This window comes from Gigantopelta aegis, chromosome 7 (assembly GCF_016097555.1).
Source record: "Gigantopelta aegis isolate Gae_Host chromosome 7, Gae_host_genome, whole genome shotgun sequence".
In the NCBI taxonomy this organism is placed as follows: domain Eukaryota; kingdom Metazoa; phylum Mollusca; class Gastropoda; order Neomphalida; family Peltospiridae; genus Gigantopelta; species Gigantopelta aegis.
The window spans coordinates 44,819,318-44,847,167 of NC_054705.1; the positions used below are offsets into that span (position 1 = coordinate 44,819,318).

The 27,850-nt window shown below is 36.3% G+C and overlaps 1 protein-coding gene across 1 annotated transcript; it reads left to right on the plus strand.

The window, feature by feature from the left end:
• The first annotated feature begins 1,686 nt into the window (after window positions 1-1,686).
• Window positions 1,687-26,718, plus strand: LOC121377394. Its single transcript, XM_041505376.1, has 8 exons — window positions 1,687-1,775; window positions 5,587-5,796; window positions 15,814-16,160; window positions 16,682-16,726; window positions 20,063-20,116; window positions 21,926-22,111; window positions 23,619-23,741; window positions 24,486-26,718. Exons 1-8 carry the CDS (start codon window positions 1,762-1,764, stop codon window positions 26,174-26,176), a joined length of 2,670 nt encoding a protein of 889 aa, XP_041361310.1. The 5' UTR covers window positions 1,687-1,761; the 3' UTR covers window positions 26,177-26,718.
• Window positions 26,719-27,850: the final 1,132 nt, after the last annotated feature.

Consider the following 27,850-nt stretch of genomic DNA (forward strand, 5'->3'; position numbering starts at 1 on the left):
CTTTTTGCATCGATATCGGGGTATTGTGAAGGTGAAGATGAGCAATCGTTATAATGTGTGTGTTACTTCTATCATTTCAAATGGTCTTCTGACGAATGGATTTTATTAGCAACTTATCAAGCTAGTAATCGCATAATATTGGTCAACATAAATCTGCACCAGGTCAAGAAAGAAATGTTTTATTTAACGACGCACTCAACACATTTTATTTACGGTTATATGGCGTCAGATATATGGTTAAGGACCACACAGATTTTGAGAGGAAACCCGCTGTCACCACTACATGGGCTACTCTTTCCGATTAGCAGCAAGGGATCTTCTCTTTTTTTGCGCTTCCCACAGGCAGGATAGCACAAACCATGTTGAACCAGTTATGGATCACTGGTTGGTGAAGTGGTTTACACCTACCCATTGAGCCTTGCGGAGCACTCACTCAAGGTTTGGAGTCGGTATCTGGATTAAAAATCCCATGCCTCGACTGGGATCCGAACCCAGTACCTACCAGCCTGTAGACCGATGGCCTAACTACGACGCCACCGAGGCCGGTCGCACCAGGTCAAAGAAAACGGCAAATAACGTGCCTCGATGCGTTGGTATTTTGCCTTTCTCTCGATTCGGAGCTCGCAATATCCAGTGTACGATGATACACGGTGGTAGCCCGAGTACTCTGACTGTAAGAGAGCTAGACGGACATTTGGACATAAACACGCTTTCATTACAGTCAGAGACCAAGCTATGCAATGAGAGCGTCTTTATGTCCAAATGTCCGTCTAGCTCTCTTACAGTCAGAGTACTCGGGCTAACACGGTGGTAGGAACTCTATATGGAGGGGGAACAACCTCAAGTGGCTCCTGTCCTGGACGGAGGAGCCGGTCGAGGCCAGCACATGTGCCCTGGACAGGCGTGCGCTACTACAGCTTGCTCTGAATGTGCACGTTAAACAATTTGGTCTTGGTCTTGGTCTCAGGTGGCGGGCGGGGTGGGGGGGGGGGGGAAGTACAGTGCCTAATAGAGCACAAGCCACATTGTATCTTTATTTATACCGAGAAAAAAGAGAGTACACGTTCGACCTCAAGTGGGGGCACAGCACACACATCCTGGTTCCAACTTGCCTGCTTGAGGGTCATTTAAATAATACGGATCTATAAAATGCATTTATTTATTTTTAGTGGTGGCTATGTAATTACAAATGGGTGCTTTTGGGGAAGGCTGCCTATATAAGTAACCCCCCCCCCCCCAAAAAAAAAAATAAACACAAAAAAAAAAAAAAATAACAACACAAAAACAAACAAAACAAACAAAACAACAAACAAATAAAAAACACCGATTCGAAATGTTAATGTCACCGTGCACCCCAAAGCCCTCGTCCCTTGACCCGAACCTGAGTTGTACACGCACTGAGTGAAGGGTGGAGTGGGGTGGGGTGGGGTGGGGTGGGGCTAGGGAGAGACAGGGCGACGTACCGTTATTACACACGTGTCAGTTTTACATACCGTGACGTTTTCGACGGAGATATTATCAAATGTCTTGTTGTATAATATACCAGACAACAATTATAAATTATTCCGTAAAGAAAAACTCAAAACTGTTAAAATGTTAATTAGAATGTATATTTAGAATATAGCATCTCGGCGGCCGCGAGAAGAAGAACGTCAGTGACGTCACACATGTAAAAACAACGTACCCGACCGCCATTAGCGACGTGCGGATAAGGTTATACTTACAAACGGTTTGTCGTGGCCATTTGTTGTGAGCCGAACAATGCCTTCCTCGAGGTAAAATTAACCCTAAAACGCTAGTACATAGTTCTACAATGTATCTAGGTCAGCTTTTAGCTATAAAGTTATACAATGTAATAGTTTGTGTAACACTGTTATTAATCTAGCACCTCGTATGTTTTACAATGTTACGTTTCGTTGTATTTTACTATTTATTTGCGCTGGATGAATTCAAGGGTCGACCATAGTCTAATAAAGTAGGGTTGCAGTATAAACTAGAATTGTGACACAACTAAGGGAGGGTATTTTTCAGGTGAGGAAAAAAGGATGTTTATAAACTGTGGTACTTGTTTGTGTATTGGGGGGGGGGGGGGCGAGGGGAGTGCCCCAAGCCCTATCCCTTATTTCAGTATTTGGTTTCCAGGATTCTTATTACTTAGTGGTGGATATATGTTTGGGGAAGGCAGCTTTGTAAATTACACCTAAAGTACACTAATATGTATTATAAACCCCCCACACCCAGATAAAAAATATTTTATTACATTTATCCATTAAACACTAGGTTTTTGTAAGTGTATGTTTATGGTCTGTCCCATCCTCCTACAATTTAAAAAAGACAAAATTGAAAATAATTTCGGTTTGATTTGATGTAAGAAGGAAAGTAAAAGTGTTGGAAATAACAAAAAAATACAATTTTTGTGTGCAATTTAGAAAGCAATAGGCACAAAAATAAATAACTTGTAGTAAATTCCAAGGTACAAAAAGGTGTTCATTGTGGGAAGGACTATAAATTCTAAAATACTTGTTTGGTTTAGTTAATCTACAAACCTGTAACACATTTGGATAAAGTTACAATTGAGTAAAACACGAGTCTGTAACTTTGAAATGGTGAAATACCCTCTAAAAATAGACTAAAACTCGATTCCAAAACTCTTACTTCTCAGAAGCACGTGCGTTTTTAAAAATATGAGAAATTCATTTTGTGATATTAAAAACACCAGGATGACCAAAAACACTTCGAATGTATGGAAATTTATAATGTAAACAATAAAATGTAAGTAAAGTATGATTTAAGTTATCAAAAACGGTTATAATAGTAAAAAATATGCGTTAGTGTTTAAAAACTAGGGTATGTCCCTTTAATGAACACAGTTGTAAAGAATTAATTCCACTTTAGAATGAACCAAATATTTATGCAAATTATTTTATAATTATTTTTTCCAAAAACAATTTTTGTGAATCTATTCAACTCTTTAATACATTTTTAAAAGAATAAGATTTTTAATTAGTTTTTGTGTTCTAGACTTGTGTACTCATAAGCGTAGGAGACAGCAAAACTGAAATTTGGGTGAAAATTATACAGATATTCAGGCAAACCGTGCAAACCTGATACCTTTTTACCATGTATTTTCATCATTTTATCCTCAAATTGAGTTGTAAACCACGTTAAAATGCATAGTGATTATAGTTTGCATCCCTGTATCATTGTTTGGCAGTAATGCTAATAAAAGTAAATGTTATAATATCCAGATTTGGGCATTTTTTGTTTAATTCTGACAAAAGCCAGGTAGCTTGCCCCATCCCCCACCCCCCATACAAAAATGTGTTTCCTGTACTGTATTATTAGTATGATCTACAATTCGGCAAACTAAGTCAAAATTACTCCTATAGCTCCATTTCTTTTACGATGAACCGTTCCAAATTATGCGCCAAATTACCTCATGAAAACTGTGCAATCTTTTATAGTTTGGACTGAATCATACGAGACATCCAAAATTCAATAGCATTACAAGTGTCCCCACTTGCTAGAGACCCTGGTCGGGCTGTTGGTGCTCAGTGGCGTAGCATGGGCGTGGCTACCAGGGCAGTTGCCCTGTGCGCAACATTCTGGACTGGTGGAAGGGACTCGGGGAGTGCTAACGATTCACTGGTTAGGGAGCGCAATATTTGCTTTGCCCCGGACACTGGCTACCCACGCTACGCCACTGCTGGTGCTCTCTTGCACTTGCCAGCGCGAGCGGTCCCTCGTCCCACTCACTTCAAAGCTTTTCCTGTCCTGGACGGAGAAGTCGGCGTAAGTCGACACCTGCGCCCATGACAGGCGTGCGCTACAACAGCTTGCTCTGAATGTGCACGTTGAGCCTGTATTGTGTAAGGTATCGTCTCAAAATTTCATCACTTCTCCCTAAACAAATAACCTGTGGAAGGTCGGGGATGGGGTAAAACAGCCATGTGAATAAAAATTTGGGGAGGGGTCATTTATTTATTTATAAAGTGAAATTCGACACCACAGTTAACGAAGAATTTCATTTATTACCTACGAGGTACAGCATAACGAGGGAGGGGGTAAAACAACCATGTGAATAAAAAGTTGGGGAGGGGTCATTTATTTATTTATAAAGTGAAATTCGACACCACAGTTAACAAAGAATTTCGTTTATTACCTACGAGGTACAGCATAACGAGGGAGGGAGGGGGTAAAACAGCCATGTGAATAAAAAGTTGGGGAGGGGTCATTTATTTATTTATAAAGTGAAATTCGACACCACAGTTAACAAAGAATTTCATTTATTACCTACGAGGTACAGCATAACGAGGGTCATATTTATTCTATGATTTCCCTTGTATGTCATAACTAATTCGTATGTCCTCCTGACATTGTCATTTAACGATTGGCTGTTGTAAGAGTACATTTCTTTCTGATTGGCTGACACGACATTCCACAGATACTACTTTCTTCATTAATACATTTTTATTTCGAGTGTAAGCTGATCACATGCCGTAATGACAAATACGTGTTTTTAATTAATTTAATAAAACATTAATTGATTATTTATGATAACTTGTATTATATTATGATGTAGTTGTGACACATCAAACACTTAATTATGAATATAGTGTTCACAACTGTTAGAAATCTATACTAAGGTGCGTTAATAATGTTCAAACAAACAAAAATCCAAAAGCAATTTTGCACTGGAATTTTTCCAGCATTCTTAAAACGGAAACGTCATGTACCCAATTTATAGTTATTGTAAGGAGATGCAAAGTGACGTCATTGGAATACTGATGTCATTCAAATTCAAAACTAATTATTTCAATTACTGTGTATTTGTTTGCTTTTTAGTATACACATGCTTTACAATTTACAGCTGTTGATACATGTGTACTCTTTACTTATGGGCGTATAAATATCACGTAACTTTAGAACAGGTTGTGAATTGGTTTTCAAGACATCAATGAACAAACATTACTCCGCCGTTAAGGAAACGTTAGTTTGTAAACAATGACTGGAATGTTCATTTCACAAGACAGTTCTACGGTTCTACACTCATGCCTAAATTATCGCATTTCCCTCGCTCTCGGTCGGGAAATATGATAATTTGGGCACTCGTGTCGTAAACATCGTCTGTCATGGACACTCATATAATATCCTCTATGAACTACACATGAACAGTATAATTATTAGTTTCAGCAATTACGGTTTGACAAGTTGGAAATTTTCTATTTCCGAGCACATCTGAACGCAGCATAAGACTTCTCGTTATAGTGACATGTTTCACACGTGACGTCACTCTCAGGTGTAGGAAGATACATCTTGTCATTTTCGTCATACAACTTTTGTGCACCAAAAAATTTCAACACCTTTTTCCTTGACTAAATTCACTTGGAGGGGAGGGGTGTGTGAAAAGTATTTTAATGACACCACTGGACCACATCAGCTATTGAATTTGTTGTTTTTGTCTGGGTCTTTTTTCTTTCTTTTTTTGTTTAACGACACCACTAGAACACATCGGCTGTTGTCGTTTAGGAAGAAGTGATGAAATTTTGAGATGGTCCCTAATGATGTTGTTTTGAATATTTTCAGTTATGTCCAGGGAGACGTCATTGACGTAACATGTGGGCAGCTGACTGGAAAGCTACACAAGAACAAATTCTACTGTCCCGGAATACATCGAGAATGCATCGAGCAGCCGGACGGGAAGTTCATCTCACCCAAGATGTTCACGATAATGGGAGAGAAAGAACGACTCAAGGACTGGAAGAATGCTGTCCGGATTCACGGACTGCAGTTGAGGTGATTTTCAATAGAACAGCACATACGATGACCTTTAATATTTAGTATCTGACATGTTGTATTTCTAATTTGAGGCAAAATGTAACTTGTTGGTTAAAAAAAAAAAAAAAAGTGTTTTCTTTAACGACACCACTAGAGCACATTGATTTATTAATCATCAGCTATTGGATGTAAAACATATGGTCATTTTGACAGTCAGAGAGGAAACCCGCTACATTTTTCCATTAATAGCAAGGGATCTTTTATATGCACCATCCCACAGACAGGATAGCACATACCACGGTCTTTGATATACAAGTGAGCGCTTTAGCACTGGGCTACGTCCCGCCCTATTTTGAACTTACCCAGGACTTCTAGGTTATCGTAGCCCCACTCAAGCGTACAGGCTCCCATTTCTGTATATTTCTCGTTCCAGCCAGTGCTCCACAACTGCTATATCAAAGGCAGTGGTATGTACTACACTGTCTGTGGGATGTTGCATATAAAAGATCCCTTGCTGCTAATCGAAAAGAGTAGCCCATGAAGTGGCGACGGCGGGTTTCCCTTTTCAATATCTGTGTGGTCCATAACCATATGTCTGATGCCATATAACCGTAAATAAAATGTGTTGAGTGCGTCGTTGAATAAAACATTTCCTTCCTTCCAATATTTGTACAGGGGGCAGGCCCGAATTAACTGAAAATGTCTGAATGTTGATAACAACATTTATTCATATTCGCATTGCTACCAAACAGCTATATAGGGTTTCAAATGAATCACTACGAATGTTTACATGGATTACAACTAATTTTGAGTGTAGAATGATGAAAATACATGGTTAAAAGGTCTTAAGATTTTGTTCCAACACTAGGGGGTCAGTTGCCCCTCACCCACTAGAACGCCTATTATCCACTCCCATGGCTAGTGATATTCAGTGTCAGGCTAGTATATAACTACTATCACCATGCCCGACAGCTAGTAAAAAAAGAGTTGTCAAATGCTTCATTTAAGTCTTATTTTGTAAATATGAATATCACATCATGCCCCTACTTCAATCCCGCAATCTTGGTATTTTAAGACTTACCGTATTTGACCGGAAATTAGCCCAGGGGGCCAAGACAACTCATTGTAAGCTTAGCATGGGGTGGGCTTATTCCCAGACAAGGGGCCAGTTTTGTTGAAAAAAACACAAAAAAACTAATAATTAAAATAAATAATAATTAAATGAACTAGGAAGAAAATGAAAAACGTCCAGTAGCACATCTATTAATTAGTGTTCCATTTGTTATTAATAAATAATAGTTTATTAATTAAAAATTTTTTTTTACTAGTATCTAATTATCAGAAACGCACCTTCTATGTTACAATTACTTACCAGTGCTGTTTATTTACATTCAAAATTTAATTCTGAGAACACTTAAAACAACAAACTCAATAGTGTATACACACGTTTCTGACAGGCAGCCAGCTTACACTACAAAGAATTGTCAATCTAGGCCATTGTTCTTAGCCAATCAGAATACGGTATTTGCCTAATTAGCATTAACTGCGGACACAGTGTGGTGGTAAAAATAGACATTGGTGTTAGTTCAGACTTGGGTTTGGGTACTTCAAAAGAAATACTGCAGGCATGAAATTGAAAACAATGTTACACACTGTTACTGTTAGACTACTAAATCTCACTGGTGGTAAAATATTGTGTTACATTTGTGTGTTTAATTATTTGCAGGAGGTATGACCTTTTAAATGAACTTTGAGCAAACTTGCAGTTTTGTGTTATTTATAAGGTGACGAAGTTGGGGGCGGGCTTATTTACGAATGAGGGCCTAATTTCTTAAATGCTATCAAAATGGAGGGGGGCTTATTCAAAGACATGGGCTAATTTCCGGTCAAATACGGTATATCTCCCTATTTCAGTGACATATCCGATTATTACTAGATGTAAAATTATATTTACTTTAAATTTGAAGTAGGGGTAGTGAATTTTTTAATCATGGCTAGTATATTTGTTAAATTACTGATCCCATATTGATCGTGGATTCTATAAAAATTCTTATCAGATCTTATTACTATAAATCATAAAATATTACCAATCTTAGAATTGAGCGAAATCCCAACAAGCGACATAAAATTTTAACGAGGTCGTCATAACAGAAAGTAAAAAACAAATAAGCTTAAGTTGTAGGATCAGCTGAAATAATGTTCTTGACGTTATGCAGCTGACATACATCTTGAATTTAGTAGAAAATTGCAGTAATGTGCATGTATTGTTCTTTTCTATGCTTGTGGTTTAATCAAAAGCACATAACCATTTTTGCAACTTCAGTTAATCACAGACAAAACAATCGCAGAGATGTGTTTTTTTGGAGCAGTCCGTTGTACATCTCTTTAAATTTAGTATCATGAAATATTAGCGTACAGGGCGCAAAGCAGCGCTTTATATTGCTCACCAACTGGCTTGTCCATGAAAAAAGCCACTAGCCAACTTGAGATTGTTACTCGCCAGGCAACATATCAAGTACATGTATTAGTATGGATAATTCTTTTGTTCTACTTTCCTTTGTAAACTGTCTTTTAATTGGGTTACGCGATTCCGACAAGTGTACTAACCGAAACTAGGACATATTTTATTTATTTATTTTTGTTGACAGTATGCTGTCATTACCAACAATACAGTAAACGGAAATGAATTCTCAAGCATTTTTATTTATTTAACATATTCCCGCAATGTAACATTTAGCTTAAGCGCAAACAAACTGGCTACGAAGCGATTGGTCTGACGCTTTGTGAAAGCTCATTTACAATCAGAAAAACCTGATGTATCACGAGGTTTTCCTATGGTGGTTAATAAAGCATTCAGAGCACCTCGATCGTCAAATCGGCCGAAGAGCTCCAAATGTGATATCAGAATACTTCGACCGACTTCGGCTATGTGTCATGGTGCGTGAACAGCACGAAATGCGGAAGTGTACTTTTACAGTTTCGATCGTCAATACATGTGTCATCTGACTAATAGAGTAAACTAAAATGTGTTACAGTGACAGCTTGATTCCGACAAAATAATCTACTCGACAAAAGGCAAGTGTTTTGCAAATTTAAATCGCCATAACAAAATTTCACTTGCATAAGCGAGTATTGTGTCCTGCTGTAAGTTTAATAGCTTCAGGGGGGTGCTGCGCCCTGATCCCCATAAGGGGCTCTTCCCCTTGACCCCGCCAGAGGCCTATGCAGTCCCTGAACCCCTGGCACAATTTTTTCTTGAAAACCATTTTTGGTCAGTACCATGCCTGATCTTTCAACTTCTTGTGCTGTCCATCTCCACATCCCAGTCCTTGTCTCTCTAACCGCAATGTGCTTGTCTCTTGTAGCTATTCATGCCACACATCTGCCATTCCCCATCAGCTTTTAGCTGTGGGCTTTCTGACCATTTGACGCCATATAACCATAAATAAAATGTGTTGAGTGTGTTGTTAAATAAAACATTTCCTTCTAGTCTGCCCACTTGGGAGAGTGTTTAGTAGTTGCCTCTGGCATTGTTAAGAGGCACTTGTAACCACCTACAATACACCACTACCGGCAGTCGTTAGTTAGTGCTGTGGGTCAAACCAGCTATATTAGTGGCAGAGGATGAGGATGCCAGGTTGTGGCGGAAGTTGAGACAGGTCAGGGCTCGCGCTGTCGGTAGTCAAATTAGCCATTGGCTAATTTTTATAAAAAATGGCTAATAAAATTTGCAAGTGGCTAAAATTTTGGCTAAGCCATTTTCTGTCTTCTGATGTGAACAAACTGTTCCATAATCTATCCAAAACCTCAAACATAATAATACTACCAAATATTCAATTAGCGTAATAGCGATCTCGTACGAGAAACGGTGTCATGCAGAATACAGCGTAGGCCTTATAATGTTTGCTTATTTTAATAATCACGGTTATTAATTTTAACGGCATGCATTCAACATGTATGGCAGCAATGTCTGGAAGATCTGTAACTTGTTATTTTTACTTTGTAAAATCTTTGAACCAAACTAAAAAAAACAGACCGACAATGCGGGTCAATTTGAATACACATGCCAGTTCAGGGCCAAAAGACATGTAGGCCATCTCAAGGTCTGAGTTTAGCCAGACCGAGCGAAAACAAAACGTTCGTTAGACTGGTTTGTGCGCTTCACGTTAAACCATTTAAACCAAATGGACATGATAAAAACCAATCAAATAGTTCGCAAACGTTAGGAAAAACGTTCGTTAGCTGAACTGAGGACAGCTCTCAGTGCGAATATACGCCACGCTTCAGAGTCAGCTGACACCCGCGTGTCAAGAGACATCGTTGCGGACATTAAACAATACGATTACGCAAAAGTAAATCTTGATGTAAATTTGTAGAAAAACAATAGTTATTCGCATCAATGAATACCTAACTGCAGTTTTTGTTTATTCCTTTGCCTTTGTTAGTTTCGTACCCATGGTCGAGAGCACGCATGCAGATCGCGATCGCCGGAAATGACCGTGCAGTATTTAAATTATACAAATTGCAGTTAAGTGTACACTGAATAAAATTAGTTTACGGTAATCATATTTGTTAGATAATTTTAGATATAAATTTGTAAGACTGTGAGGTGACATTTAATAAGTTAGCTGGATTTTAAAAAGACCGTAAATTTTAATTTTATTAAAGGATTTTTTTTTTTTTTAATAAATGGAGTATACTGTGGTGAAGTCTGCATTCTTAGCTGAGGTATTTGTAAGCAGAAATCACAACAAGCATTTAACACGACGCTGAAATCAACAGCAACAACATGGCACAACTTATGAAATCGTTTGGGGTGGGGAATTGATGGGTCACTTTAAACAAACAAAAAAATAATAATAATAAAAAAAGTTATTCAAACTAACATAAATATTGCTATTTAAAGAAATAATGAGTTCTATATATAAAAAAAAAATCTCGAATTTTTATTTGGGAAAAAAGGAAGAAAGAAAAAACACAACCATCCATAAATATCCACCCACCCCCATATTTCTGTATGTTTGTTAATTTAATGCCATAGGCCTTAGAAGTGGATGTGGGTGTATGGGGTACTGGCTTCAGACTGAAGATATTGCTTAACCCCATCCCAACCCCACCCCTGCTGAAAAAAATCTAAGTAATATATTAACTGCCCCTACCCCCATTAAGGTTTTGTTATTCCTATTTATTCCAGTTTGTACACAATTAGCTGAAAAAGATACATTTTCATATTCATATATAAATACTCTATACAGTACTGCGTAAAACAAATTTGGCTAAAGCATTTTCAATATGGCTAATAAAAATTCCATTTGGCTAATGTTTTGGCTACAGGTATTTTTGATCCAGGGTGAGCCCTGCAGGTATAGGTGATGGTGTGGACAGCTCAGAAGACATAGTCAGAGGAAACTCGAACTTAACGATGGCATCGGCGGCAATATATTGCTGCTGTTGAGATGGCAAAATGTTTACACCTGGTTTAAATTAGCTGCCAGTATTAGTCATTAGTCCAAGTCTTATATATTTTACATGCTCATATACCACTAGAGTTTCGAGCATGTCTGTCCTGGGTCTCATCTCTGGATAACTACATTTAAAATATGTCTGAGCAACACTGGCTGTTAAGCTTTGGGGTTCCAAAGAAGACTTGACAGAGACAGCGCTTTCAGTTCAGTTCATTTCAATTCAATTTATTGCATATTCAGTATTCTCGCTGGGTGAAAATTAAAGGAGGACGGCCGCTCGGCACCACACCCTTAAAAAAAACCCACCCCCAAATAAACGGAAAAAAAGGGGGGGGGGGGGTGGGGGGAGTATTTTGTTTACCATATTGTTGTGTGTTGGTAGACTTTGTGAAAAGACATACTCCTTAGTTTGCCTACAAAAAAGTGCAAAAAGGTTTATAAATACGAAATACAAGCAGACTCGTCTTTTAATTGAACCGAAGATGATATCGGTCTGACATTCACGGACAGTTCCGGTTTTGCTGGACCGATCAAAGTTTTAATATTATTATTTTTAATAAAGAATTCAAGATATACGAAAAACGAATGAATCAATTGCTGTGATACAATATTATCGCCAGCTATTATCAATATGGTCATATCTTTAGGGACTCTCCATATATCCTCTTAGTGTGTGACTTTACATGACCATATCAATATGGTCATATCTTTAAGGACTCCATATATCCCCTTAGTGTGTGACTTTATATTGTCATATCTTTATGGGCTCTCCATATATCCCCTTAGGTTGTGACTTTATATGACCATATCAATATGCTGAGGTCACAGAGGATTATACAGGAAAATGTCAACCATGTCTATGTTAAAGGGACATACCCTAGTTTTTAAAGACTAAGGCATATGTTTTACTATTTGAGCCATTTTTGATAACTGAAATCATACTTTACTTAGATTTTATTTTATTCTATACATTCGAAATGTTTTTGGTCATCCTAGCGTTTTTAATATCACAAAATGCATTTTTCATATTTTTAAAAATGCACATGTGTCTGAGAAGTAACAGTTATGGGAGTCGAGTTTTAGTCTATTTTTAGAGGGTATTTTACCATTTCAAAGTCACAGACTCATGTTTCACTCGGTTGTAATTTTATCCCAATGTGTTACAGGTTTGTAGATTAACTAAACTTAGTGTTAATTTTCACAGGTTGAAAGTAGGATATGTCCCTTTAATTGTTATTTGTCGAAGCTCTGCTGCAACATATACCGACTGACTAGACGATGTTGTTATTTTAATACATATGAAAAAAACATGAGTAGCAAATTCTATTTATCCTATGACGGCGTTCGAGATTAACGGTATCCCAATATCCCGGGGATACCAGACTTTAATTTTGGATACCAGACTTCAATAACCCAGTATCCCACTGGGATACCATATAATGTTGTTGATTTTTTTTAATCCTGCATTTTTATTTTTCGCTGAAAGAATGAAAGTCATTTACTGGTGAAGTTAAGTAACAGTGTTGTCCAAGTTTGTTGCATTGTTATTTATGAATTTCATTTAAGTGGGATACTAAATTCTCAGGTGGGATACCAGATTTTGAAATGTTAGTATCCAACTGGGATACTGCCCAAAATTTATAATCTCGAACACTGTATGAGACTTGTAAACAACATTTTAAATTCATATAAAATTGAGTAAATCTCAGTTCTAAAGTCACCATCATTGGTATTATGACTTAATTCATCACAATAGGATGAGGGTGGGACATAGCCCAGTGGTACAGCGTTCGCTCAATGCGCGGTCAGTGTGTGATCGATCCCTGTCGGTGGGCCCATTGGGTTATTTCTCGCTCTATCCAGTGCACCACGACTGGTATATCAAAGGCTGTTGTATGTACTACCGTTTGTGTGATGGTGCATATAAAAGATAACTTGCTGCTAATCAGAAAGAGTAGCCTATGAAGTGCCGACAGCGGGTTTCCTCTCTCAATATCTGTGTGGTCCTTAACCGTATGTCCGACGCCATATAATCGTAAATAAAATGTGTTGAGTGTCGTTAAATAAAACATTTTTTTTTTTTTCTTTCATCACAATAGGACATGTAGTGTAACGTTTCGCACTTTAACTAAATCTTATCACCAATCTAGCCACTTCATTTCTTATTAGATTTTCATAAAACTTCACATACAGGAATAGTATCAATATACAGCAAACATGTGACCTATTTTGTAGGCTATGATGTCATTAATGCATGTCATAGCCCTCAATGATTTTACAATATAGTAACACTCGGTTAACTTTGAAAACAATGATTTTATGATATAGTAGCACTTAGTTAACTTTGAAAACAATGATTTTACAATATAGTAGCGCTTAGTTAACTTTGAAAACAATGATTTTACAATATAGTAGCGCTTAGTTAACTTTGAAAACAATGATTTTACAATATAGTAGCGCTCGTTAACTTTGAAAACAATGATTTTACAATATACTAACACTCAGTTAACTTTGAAAACAATGATTTTACGATATAGTAACACTTAGTTAACTTTGAAAACAATGACTCAGTTAACTTTGAAAACAATGATTTTACAATATAGTACTTAGCACTTAGTTAACTTTGAAAACAATGATTATAGAATATAGTACTTAGCACTTAGTTAACTTTGAAAACAATGATTATACAATATAGTAACACTCAGTTAACTTTGAAAACAATGATTATACAATATAGTACTTAGCACTTAGTTAACTTTGAAAACAATGATTATACAACATGGTAGCACTTGGCTAACTTTGAAAACAATGATTGTACAACATGGTAGCACTTGGCTAACTTTGAAAACAATGATTTTACAATATAGTAGTGCTTGGTTAACTTTCAAAACAATGATTATACAACATGGTAGCACTTGGCTAACTTTGAAAACAATGATTATACAACATGGTAGCACTTGGCTAACTTTGAAAACAATGATTTTACAATATAGTAGCACTTGGCTAACTTTTAAAACAATGATTTTACAAGATGGTAGCACTTGGCTAACTTTGAAAACAATGATTTTACAACATGGTAGCACTTGGTTAACTTTGAAAACAACATTTGATTTTACAACATGGTAGCACTTGGCTAACTTTGAAAACAATGATTATACAACATGGTAGCACTTGGCTAACTTTGAAAACAATGATTTTACAATATATTAGCGCTTGGTTAACTTTGAAAACAATGATTATACAACATGGTAGCACTTGGCTAACTTTGAAAACAATGATTTTACAATATAGTAGCACTTGGCTAACTTTTAAAACAATGATTTTACAAGATGGTAGCACTTGGCTAACTTTGAAAACAATGATTTTACAACATGGTAGCACTTGGTTAACTTTGAAAACAACATTTGATTTTACAACATGGTAGCACTTGGCTAACTTTGAAAACAATGATTATACAACATGGTAGCACTTGGCTAACTTTGAAAACAATGATTTTACAATATATTAGCGCTTGGTTAACTTTGAAAACAATGATTATACAACATGGTAGCACTTGGCTAACTTTGAAAACAATGATTTTACAATATATTAGCGCTTGGTTAACTTTGAAAACAATGATTATACAACATGGTAGCACTTGGCTAACTTTGAAAACAATGATTTTACAACATGGTAGCACTTGGTTAACTTTGAAAACAATGATTTTACAACATGGTAGCACTTGGTTAACTTTGAAAACAATGATTTTACAATATAGTAGCACTTGGCTAACTTTTAAAACAATGATTTTACAACATGGTAGCACTTGGCTAACTTTGAAAACAATGATTTTACAACATGGTAACACTTGGTTAACTTTGAAAACTATGATTTTACAATATAGTAGTGCTTGGTTAACTTTGAAAACAATGACTATACAACATGGTAGCACTTGGCTAACTTTGAAAACAATGATTTTACAATATAGTAGCACTTGGCTAACTTTTAAAACAATGATTTTACAAGATGGTAGCACTTGGCTAACTTTGAAAACAATGATTTTACAACATGGTAGCACTTGGTTAACTTTGAAAACAACATTTGATTTTACAACATGGTAGCACTTGGCCAACTTAGAAAATATGGGCCCTGTTTGAGCCCTCTACATTGCGACCAATTTTGTCACAGTTGGCGCCATCTAGCTCTTAGATGGAAATGAACAGGACGTAGCCCAGTGGTAAAGCACTCGCTCGATGCACGGTCGGTCTGGGATCGATCCCTGTCTGTGGGCCCATTGGGCTATTTCTCGTTCCAGCCAGTGCACCACGACTGGCATATCAAAGGCCATGGTATGTACTACCCTGTCTGTGGGATGGTGCTATTAAAAGATCCCTTGCTGCTACTCAAAAAGAGTAGCCCATGAAGTGGCGACAGCGGGTTTCCTCTCTCAATATCTGTGTGGTTCTTAACCATATGTCTGATGCTGTATAACCTTAAATAAAATGTGTTGAATACGTTGTTAAATAAACCATTTCTTTCTTTCCTAGATGGAAAGGTTAAAGTAGAGGGCTGACCTGGTTTATATTTTCAGGAGGTACATTGACTCCGGCCAGCTGGACTTCTACCGACACGAGGAATACTGCACGGGTCGGTGTGTGGCGCGCACACCCATCTCCAGCACCCCGGGGGAGAAAGTGTCAACCGCGTCCACCACCAACCGCCGCCGTTCGCTCACCGTGTCGCCTTTCATTCCACCGGACTTCCCCGTCGAGAAGAAGCTGGTGCGCTCGCCTGTGCCGAAGGTGGAGTTTGTCGGAAGTATTAATGAGCACACCTATTGTCACCTGCCCGACGACAGTGAGAGGCTTGCACCTGAGGAACAGGTGGACGTCAAACCTGATATGACGGTGCTGCAGAACTTCCTCAAGCGATCAACAGGTAAATAATGATATCAGACAAATATACACAGACAGACAGACAGGTGGATGTACGGTCAGTGTGGGATTGATCCCTGTTAGTGGGCCTATTGGGCTATTTCTCGTTCCAGCCAGTGCACCACAACTAGTATATCAAAGGCCATGTTATGTACTACCCTGTCTGTGGGATTGTGCATATAAAAGATCCATTACTGCTATCGAAAAGAGTAGCCCATGAAGTGGTGACAGCGAGTTTCCTCTCTCAATATCTGTGTGGTCCTTAATCATATGTCTGACGCCATATAACTGTAAATAAAATGTGTTGAGTGTGTCGTTAAATAAAATATTTTGTTCTTTCTTTTTAATTTGACTTCTGAATTTTTATTTTCATGTCATTTGTCCTTTTTTTTCATGTATTTACATTTGTTTGACACCCAATAGCTGATGCGTTTTTCATGCTGGGGTGTCATTAAACATTCATTCATTCAGCTATATCATATGTGTAATCACTTTTTATTGAGGCTTTTTATTTAATTTTTTTAGCCTCATTCTCAAAACCTTCATCAACAGAAGCCAGCACAAGTAATGGTAAGTGTAATTATAAATGTATTTATTGGTGTAGATTTTAAAACTTTATATTACCTTTCCTGAAAAAGAGGAATTCTCCATTATCTGGAATACTTTTTTTTAATTATTATTAGAATTCTGCATATGAAACTGATTAACAGAAAACATATTGTGCATTTGTCGACTACTGCTTGTCAAGTTTGTGACTTGATGTAAGAGTCAGTAAAATGAGAACACCATATAATATATAACAATCTATAAATGTGACTGAAGGAATTTTAGAACAGTGATATATGAAAGAATAACAAAGTATCAATGTGACTGAAGGAATTTTAGAACAATGATATATGAAAGAATAACAAAGTATCAATGTGACTGAAGGAATTTTAGAACACTGATATAATATGAAAGAATAACAAAGTATAAATGTGACTGGAGGAATTTTAGAACAGTGATATATGAAAGAATAACAAAGTATCAATGTGACTGGAGGAATTTTAGAACACTGGTATAATGTGAAAGAATAACAAAGTATAAATGTGACTGGAGGAATTTTAGAACAATGATATATGAAAGAATAACAAAGTATCAATGTGACTGGAGGAATTTTAGAACAATGATATATAAAAGAATAACAAAGTATCAATGTGACTGGAGGAATTTTAGAACACTGGTATAATGTGAAAGAATAACAAAGTATAAATGTGACTGGAGGAATTTTAGAACAATGATATATAAAAGAATAACAAAGTATCAATGTGACTGGAGGAATTTTAGAACACTGATATAATATGAAAGAATAACAAAGTATCAATGTGACTGAAGGAATTTTAGAACACTGATATATGAAAGAATAACAAAGTATCAATGTGACTGAAGGAATTTTAGAACAGTGATATATGAAAGAATAACAAAGTATCAATGTGACTGGAGGAATTTTAGAACACTGATATAATATGAAAGAATAACAAAGTATAAATGTGACTGGAGGAATTTTAGAACAGTGATATATGAAAGAATAACAAAGTATCAATGTGACTGAAGGAATTTTAGAACAATGATATATGAAAGAATAACAAAGTATCAATGTGACTGAAGGAATTTTAGAACACTGATATAATATGAAAGAATAACAAAGTATAAATGTGACTGGAGGAATTTTAGAACAGTGATATATGAAAGAATAACAAAGTATCAATGTGACTGGAGGAATTTTAGAACACTGGTATAATGTGAAAGAATAACAAAGTATAAATGTGACTGGAGGAATTTTAGAACAATGATATATGAAAGAATAACAAAGTATCAATGTGACTGGAGGAATTTTAGAACAATGATATATAAAAGAATAACAAAGTATCAATGTGACTGGAGGAATTTTAGAACACTGGTATAATGTGAAAGAATAACAAAGTATAAATGTGACTGGAGGAATTTTAGAACAATGATATATAAAAGAATAACAAAGTATCAATGTGACTGGAGGAATTTTAGAACACTGATATAATATGAAAGAATAACAAAGTATCAATGTGACTGAAGGAATTTTAGAACACTGATATATGAAAGAATAACAAAGTATCAATGTGACTGAAGGAATTTTAGAACAGTGATATATGAAAGAATAACAAAGTATCAATGTGACTGGAGGAATTTTAGAACACTGATATAATATGAAAGAATAACAAAGTATAAATGTGACTGGAGGAATTTTAGAACAGTGATATATGAAAGAATAACAAAGTATCAATGTGACTGAAGGAATTTTAGAACACTGATATATGAAAGAATAACAAAGTATCAATGTGACTGAAGGAATTTTAGAACACTGATATATGAAAGAATAACAAAGTATCAATGTGACTGGAGGAATTTTAGAACACTGATATAATATGAAAGAATAACAAAGTATAAATGTGACTGGAGGAATTTTAGAACAGTGATATATGAAAGAATAACAAAGTATAAATGTGACTGGAGGAATTTTAGAACAGTGATATATGAAAGAATAACAAAGTATCAATGTGACTGAAGGAATTTTAGAACACTGATATATGAAAGAATAACAAAGTATCAATGTGACTGAAGGAATTTTAGAACACTGATATATGAAAGAATAACAAAGTATCAATGTGACTGGAGGAATTTTAGAACACTGATATAATATGAAAGAATAACAAAGTATAAATGTGACTGGAGGAATTTTAGAACAGTGATATATGAAAGAATAACAAAGTATAAATGTGACTGGAGGAATTTTAGAACAGTGATATATGAAAGAATAACAAAGTATAAATGTGACTGGAGGAATTTTAGAACAGTGATATATGAAAGAATAACAAAGTATCAATGTGACTGGAGGAATTTTAGAACACTGATATAATATGAAAGAATAACAAAGTATCAATGTGACTGAAGGAATTTTAGAACAGTGATATATGAAAGAATAACAAAGTATCAATGTGACTGGAGGAATTTTAGAACAATGATATATAAAAGAATAACAAAGTATAAATGTGACTGAAGGAATTTTAGAACAGTGATATATGAAAGAATAACAAAGTATCAATGTGACTGGAGGAATTTTAGAACAGTGATATATGAAAGAATAACAAAGTATCAATGTGACTGGAGGAATTTTAGAACAATGATATATAAAAGAATAACAAAGTATAAATGTGACTGGAGGAATTTTAGAACACTGATATAATATGAAAGAATAACAAAGTATCAATGTGACTGGAGGAATTTTAGAACACTGATATATGAAAGAATAACAAAGTATAAATGTGACTGGAGGAATTTTAGAACAATGATATATAAAAGAATAACATTTGTATCAATGAGTCAAACTATGCAGCTCCCTATTTTACTTTTCGGCCAACTATTCAAAATTGCACCTAATTTCCTTCACAAAAATTGTGCTCCCTTTCTCTTTGGCTTACCATACCACCATACCACCCTCTGCCTGTTGCTGGCTCTGGTGCCAGTGCAGGCGGTCTCCCCTCTAACCCACCCCACCCCTTTCCTGCCCAGGACAGGCATGCGCTACAACAGTTTGTTCTGAATGTACACTTTAAACACACTGACTTGACCTGAGTCAATATGAAGGAATTTTAGAACAGAGATATATGAAAGAATAACAGAATATCAATGTGACTGTGAAGGAATTTTATAAAACAGTGATATAATATAAAAGAATAAAAATATAAAATTATTTCAATCAAATACAGATTAAGCTCAGCTTCCAAGATTCCTGAATAAATTTATCGTTTTTAATGAACATTTATTTATTTTTATAAATTTTTGATACTGAATTGACCTTTTCACCAAAGAATGACCTATTTACAATTACAGACAAGAACGAAGAAAACAAAGATGTGGCTGTTGGACTTGATGATAAACCTCTCGGTGAGTTCGTTAGTGGAATATCAATGATTTTCTTTGTTACTTTCACTTTTAAAGGTGGCATCTCACAGCAATTGAAACACATTCACACAGGTTACCGGGGGCGGAACGTAGCTCAGTGCTTGATGCGCGGTTGGTCTAGGATCGATCCCCGTCAGTGGACCCATTGGGCTATTTCTTGCTCCAGCCAATACTCCACAACTGGTGTTACAAAGGCCGTGGTATGTACTATCCTATCTGTGGGATGGTGTATATAAAAAATTCCTTGCCGCTAATCGAAAAGAGTAGCCCATGAAGTGGCGACAGCGGGTTTCCTTTCTCAATATCTGTGTGGTCCTTAACCATATGTCTGACACCATATAACCGTAAATAAAATGTGCTGAGTGTGTCTTTAAATAAAACATTTCCTTCCTTCCTTCACACAGGTTACATGATTTGAAATAAGTTTGTTTGTTTTGTTTTATGACACCACTAGAGCACATTGATTAATCAATCATCGGCTATTGGATGTCAAACATTTGGTAATTCTGACTCATGGGCTTTGACCAGTTGTGGTGCACTGGTTGGAACGAGAAAAAACCCAATCAGTTGAATGGATCCTCTGACAAGACATTTAATTCCACTGAATTATTTATTATTATCATCCAGTAAAGGCTTTTGTAGGAGAGATCGCTGGTACTATAATTTGCGATATTCTCCTAGGAGATATCACTTCTTTTGTTACCTCATTGTGTAGGCCCTATGTTTCAGCATTAAATCTATCATTAGTGACATCATGCCACTGTCGTTCTGCTAGTTAACGAGTCTACCGCTGCAAAATTTAGTGACACTCAATTCACATTACTGACATTGTTTACAATTGTCACAAATGAAAAGAATTATAATTTGGATGATAAAAAGATTACACACACACACACACACACGTACGTGTCTTGTGAAATCATAATTTACCAGCACTCGTTGATAAAAGTATAAAAGTCCCTGACAAGCCTCAGATTTCATACTGTTATCAACATGTGCTGATAAATTATGATATGATATCACAAGACACTCACGGAGTATTCTCTATATATCAGCACTCGGCAAACCTCAGATTTCATACTGTTATCAACTCGTGCTGATAAATTATGATATGATATCACAAGACACTCACGGAGCATCCTCTATATATCAGCACTCGGCAAACCTCGGATTTCATACTGTTATCAACTCATGCTGATAAATTATGATATCACAAGACACTCACGGAGCATCCTCTATATATCAGCACTCGGTAAACCTCGGATTTCATACTGTTATCACAAGACACTCACGGAGCATCCTCTATATATCAGCACTCAGCAAACCTCGGATTTCATACTGTTATCAACTCATGCTGATAAATTATGATATCACGAGACACTCATGGAGCATCCTCTATATATCAGCACTCGGCAAACGTCGGATTTCATACTGTTATCAACTCATGCTGATAAATTATGATATCACAAGACACTCACGGAGCATCCTCTATATATCAGCACTCGGCAAACCTCGGATTTCATACTGTTATCAACTCATGCTGATAAATTATGATATCACAAGACACTCACGGAGCATCCTCTATATATCAGCACTCGGCAAACCTCGGATTTCATACTGTTATCAACTCATGCTGATAAATTATGATATCACAAGACACTCACGGAGCATCCTCTATATATCAGCACTCGGCAAACCTCGGATTTCATACTGTTGTCAACTCATGCTGATAAATTATGATATCACAAGACATTCAGGGAGTATCCTCTATTTATTTTTATTTTTTTTCAGCGACCGATCAACTTAACATTCCCATAGAGTTCAGTTCCATCAACACTGCAGACTCGTCATACAAGGACGATAAAAACTTCTGGACTGGAATCATCGAGTTTGGGTTTCTCGACGTGTTTCTAGTCGACATTAAAGACCATATCAACATTCTGCGTAAAAATTTGGTAACAGGTGGCCTGCCGGAAGGTGAGTACGTATCACCGTTAAAGGGACATTCCTGAGTTCACTGCATTAATTGTAAGATCTTTCCGACTAACAAAGTATTTCTACGATTAAACTTACATATTAAATACAGTTTCTTGTTTAGAATATCTGTGTCTGTATATTCAATGTGTCTCTGGTCGTCTTAATATTTGTAAGAAGCCCAAACTGGATTTTGTCTTCAAATAATTTCATACATACAAAAAAATTTTTTTTTAGGAAATAAAATGAAATTTAACCTAGTACAAGTTTTAGAACGATCAGAAACACGTTTAATATACAGTCACTAATATATTGTGCAGAAAAATATATTTGATATGTAATTACAATTGTTAAAAAGTCTCTTTGTCAATAACATCTTTAAAATTGCAGCAAACTCAGATATGTCTCTTTAATATTCTACATGGAGAGTGCTGTTTATATAGGTCATAATCACAGTTAAATTCACTAGCAAAATTATTAATCTTTATTTCTTAAAATATATATTAAATATATCAGTATAGCCTATAGTCTGTCCCACAGGGAACGCCTTTTTTTATACTATTGAATTTACTAAAAGTTATTTATTTCTGAGCCGTTTGTTTTGTAACTTGCACACAAAAATAGTTTGGGTTTTTTTCTTTTCTAAAACACTTTTACTTTTCTTCTTATATCAAACCAAACAGAAATTATTTACAAAAAAAGTTTTAATAGAATGATGGAGCGGACTGTAGTATATAACATTGCAGAGTGTTCGCCTCAACTAAAGATACAGGGGCATAGGCTGAAATTGTAACAATTGATAATGTAAGCAAAAAGTTAATATTGTTTTATGTTGGTTAAAAGATCTGTGATCAGTTACTTTGATATGTTAAAAGTGTAAAGTGTTATTTTAAAAAGTCGATTTATTGATCATTGGCGGCTATTAGATGTGAAACATTTGATAATTTTTACATATAGTTTTAGAGAGGAAACCTGATACATTTTCATATTAGTAGCAAGGGATCTTATATTTGCACCATCCCTTAGATAGGATAGCACATACACTGGCCTTTGATATACCAGCCGTGGTGCACTGGTTGGAACAAGAAATAGTCCATTGATGGGGATCAATCCTAGACCAACCGCACATCAGGCAAACTATAAAACTGAGCTACGTCCCACCCATAAGTATTGTTTTAGTCAAACGTAAGTGTTTGATATATAGAATATTAAACAAGCTTCCATTTCATATCATGTTTATGTCACGATTGAAATCATTTTCAGTTGTCATGAGCTTTACCCATAATCAATCTTAATTTATATCCCTCAACTCGTATAGTTGACATTCTTAGTGTGCCAATCAGTGATGTCATTGTGTGACGTCGAAGTGTTACATCACACTTAGCGTTAAAGTGGGATGTACCACTTTGATATGTACCAAGATATTTTTGACCATGTGGGTAATAATGCATGCTACATACTATTTCACCGTAACGTTTAGATAAGTGTTTAAAACCCTTTGTGTTTTCAGATTGCTACAAGATGAGTGTGATTGTGAGGGTGCTCGGTTTGATGGACAAATTTAAGAAAAAGATGGCAACCTACAAACTTAGTATGGAGAAACAAGAAGCCAAACTCGAAAAGGAAATGGAAGGTAACATTTTAACATTTACATTAAGTCTAACATTTATAGACCTAAACTATATTTTACAAAAGGTCTTTTCTGGAACCTCACTCTCCTAGAAAAAGTCCAAGTGGCAACCCAACATGTAAAAAAAAATTAATTATTATTAATATTAATATGTAGATAAAAAGGGTTCAGATAACATTTTATCTGGACCCTAAGGGAGAGAGTAGTTTTTAAAAAAAGAAGAAATAACCTATCCTACCTAATATTGTTTTGCACATCCAGAAAATGCACAATTGTTTTATGCCTTACTATTGTTATTAAAGGGACAGACCCTAGTTTTTAAACACTACAACATATTTTTCCCTATGAGAGTTGTTGATTATCACTGAAATCAAACATTACTTATATTTTATTCTTTAGATTATCCTTTCCATAGAACCAAAGTGTTTTTGGTCATCCTGGTAATACCACAAAATGGATTTTTCCAATTTTTAAACATGCACGTGCATCTGAGAAGTAACGCTTATTGATTTGAGTTCTAGTCTATTTTTAAAGATATTTCCCAGTTTTAATGTCGCACACTCTTCTTTCACTCTGTTATGATCATGTTTGGTAGTATTATTATTATTATTATTATTATTACTATTATACTTTAGCTAGGTTTTATTCAACTGATCTTTGTGACTAATTCCATATTTTCTGCGTTTTGTCCATTTTTGGATATTCTCGGTAAAAAAAAAATACAAATTCTATTTTGTTTTTACTCAGAACTGAAGACACAAGTTGCCATCTTTGAACGAAGAAAGGAAGCCTTGAAGAAGAAATCGGAAAAATTTAAAAGCCTTTTACAAATCAACACGGAGTATAAAGCCGATCCCAACTCATCTGCCGAAGGATCATCAAACAAGACCAGTTCCATTGTAAGTAGCACCGTCTCCTTGGTGCCGAGACAGGGACAGGTGCAACCAGTAGTCTTGAAAACAAACAGCGAGGTGGAAGGTCTCAAGATCATTCAGACGACATCTAATGCATCTAATTCACTGTTGAGGAACAAATCGTTTGTCAAAAAAGTTCTCCTTACCAGCGTTCCGTCGGACCAGAAGAACGATCTGAAGCAGGTAACTGTGACGATCGCCCGCCTCAAAGAGTGTTTGGAGGGTAATAAGAAGGTGCCCGTTGCGCAGGTAGTCGACGTGAACAGCGCGATGGAAGGCGTGACGCCGACAGTAATGGAGAAGAGTGTGTATGTTCCTCCTCAAGCAGCTACTTCGGAAGAAGTAATTGCGGACACGGAATTGGAAACTGATGTGGTTGATACAACTTCGGACAATTTAAACAAAGACGGTGTTCCAATCTCCACAGAGGTTGTCTCGTCGTCTCCTGAATTCACAGCAACAGCAAATACATCAACAGAGTCAGAAAAATCATCATCATCGTCAATGACGACGACATCTTTGGCTCAGTTGGTAGCAGAAAAGCTGGACGGAAGATTTTACATCGATGGAAAACCGAGAATGAAACGGATAAAACTAAACAGCACATTTCAAAAGACAAACACAGCCGTTAAGGATAAACTGAGAGACCGACTGAAGACGGGTCCTCCGGTAGTCGAGGATGGTGAGGGCGAGACATCTAAACAGACTGGGTTTACATGTGATGACACGTCTGATAATGATTCCAACGATACATCCAGCGAAGCAAAGAGAAGGAAAGCGGAGGAGTCCACCGATGAAAACCAGAAAGAGTTGGTAGATAAGGAGACAAGAATACCGTTCTACGGAGTCAAGCGCAAAACCATCACGGAAATCATCGTCTCCAAGGAGATTGCTGAAAGCACTAAACATATTCTCCGCGGCGCTAATGAGATCATTCCCGGAAATGTCCCGAAAACTGTGAAAAGGGACAGTGAGTGTGATATATCTAAACAGACTGAGTCTACGTGTGATGGCACATCTGACAATGACTCCACCGATACGTCCAGCGAAGCAAAGAGAAGAAAAACAGAGGAATCGACCGATGAAAACCAGAAAGAGCTTGTGGATAAGGTTACTGGAATACCGTACTATGGCGTCAAACGGAAAACCGTCACAGAAATCATCGTCTCCAAGGAGGTTGCCGAAAAGACGAAACATATTCTCCGAGGCGCCAATGAGATCATGTACGAAAATATCCCGAAAACTGTGAAAAATGTGATCGATTCAGGCGTTAAGGTGGAAAAGCAAAAGGTTACGGTGAAGAAATCTGTGGAACGGAAGGATGAGAAGGACCACGTTTTCGAGGTGAAGTCTGAGAACGGAAATGTCGGTTCAAAGACGGAAATCTCCTGTCAGACGCCGCTAGATGGCATCAGAGAGAAAGTGATCGACTCCTCGGTTGTAGCTAGTCGTCGGTCATCGAGGAAAACACCACATCTGTTCACGTGGGGCTCGAAAACAGATATTGTTAAAAAGGTTTTGTGAGTAGGATCTCCTTACATGGGGCTCAAAGAAACCGATAAAGCTGCAAATGTACACAGAACTAACCACATCTGTTTACGTGGGGCTCGAAAATAGATATTGTTAAAAAGGTTTTGTGAATAGGATCTGATACATGGGGCTCAAAGAGATAAAGAAACAGAGATACATAGATTTCTATCTGTCTGAAATATATTGTTAATGTGATCTCTTTATACAGGGCTAAAAAAGAAGAATGAAGATACATACTATTTCTACATTTGTCTCAAATATACTGTTAAAAACCTTTATGAACCCTGTCTATTTAAGGGAGAGTCAAAGATAGACATTGTTGAAAAGGTTTTATGAACCCCATCTGTTTACGAAAATAGATATTGTTAAAAAGGCTTATGAACCCCATCAACCTCTTTACATTGGTGGGAGGGATTAGCCCAGTGGTAAAACACTGGCCTGATGCACGGTCAGTTTGGGATCAATCCCCGTCAGTGAGCCCATTAGACTGTTTCTCATTCCAGCCAATGCACCATGACTGGTATATCAAAGGATGTGGGAGGTGCTATCCTGTCTGTGGAATGGTGCATATAAAAGATCCCTTGCTACTTATGGAAAAATGTAGTAGGTTTCCTCACAAAGACTATCTGTCAAATTACCATATGTTTGACGTCCAATAGCTGATGATTAATAAATAAATGTGCTCTAGTGGTGTCGTTAAAAACAATTTGAGTGGGAATCAAAGATACACACAATGACTTTAAATACAATCATGATTTAAATTCATACATTCATGTACCAAAATCTCATGTCAGTTAACAAATGAAGAGTTTATTTTCAAAATGCTGTAACACCAATTTCCAGATTTTTGAGTTAGTAATGGAGGTATACAGATATTAGTACAATTGTACAGTATTATATATATTTGTATATGTATATGTATGTGTATATATGTATATATCGGTTTAGAAATGAACTCTTTGAATGTAAATGGAAAGATTTAGTTCAGTCAGTTGAGTGCTCTCTTGAGGTGTGCGTCGCAGGATCGAACCACCTTTGTGGATCCATTCAACTGATTGTATTTTCTCGTTCCAACCAGTGCACGACAACTGATCTGAAGCCGTGGTATGTGTTTTCCTGTCTGTGGGAAAGTGCATATACAAGATCCCTTTCTGCATTAAGAAAATGTAGTGGGTTTCCTCTGATGACTGTGTGAGAATTACCAATAGCCGATGTTTAAATAATCAGTGTGATCTAGTGGTGTCGTTAAACAAAACAAAGTTAACTTTTAAATTTAACATCATGAAATATTGGCGACTTGTATGTCCTCACTAAATTCTCTTAACATTAATGATTTTATTCTCATTAATATATCCTGATTTGCAGTACATAATTCTACCAATTGATATCTCCATTATTTCGGGTTGAACTTAATTTAAAGAATATGAAATAAAATAAGACTATAAGACTATAATTTATTAAAGGGACAGATCCTAGTTTTTAAACACTTGAGGCATATTTTTCACTGTTAGAGCCGTTTGTAATCACTGAAATCAAACATTTTATTGTTTAGATTATCCATTTCCGTACAACCAAAGTTTTTCTGGTCATCCTGGTGTTTCTAATACCACAAAATGCATTTTTCATATTTTTAAAAATGCACGTGCATCTGAGAAGTAATGCGGCCTT

What these genes read in the sequence shown, in the direction of transcription:
- LOC121377394 (XM_041505376.1), top strand. An exon ending in ATTCACGGACTGCAGTTGAG is followed by an intron (nt 5,797 to 15,813) that starts GTGATTTTCAAT and finishes TTATATTTTCAG; the next exon opens with GAGGTACATTGACTCCGGCC. An exon ending in CTTCCTCAAGCGATCAACAG is followed by an intron (nt 16,161 to 16,681) that starts GTAAATAATGAT and finishes TAATTTTTTTAG; the next exon opens with CCTCATTCTCAAAACCTTCA.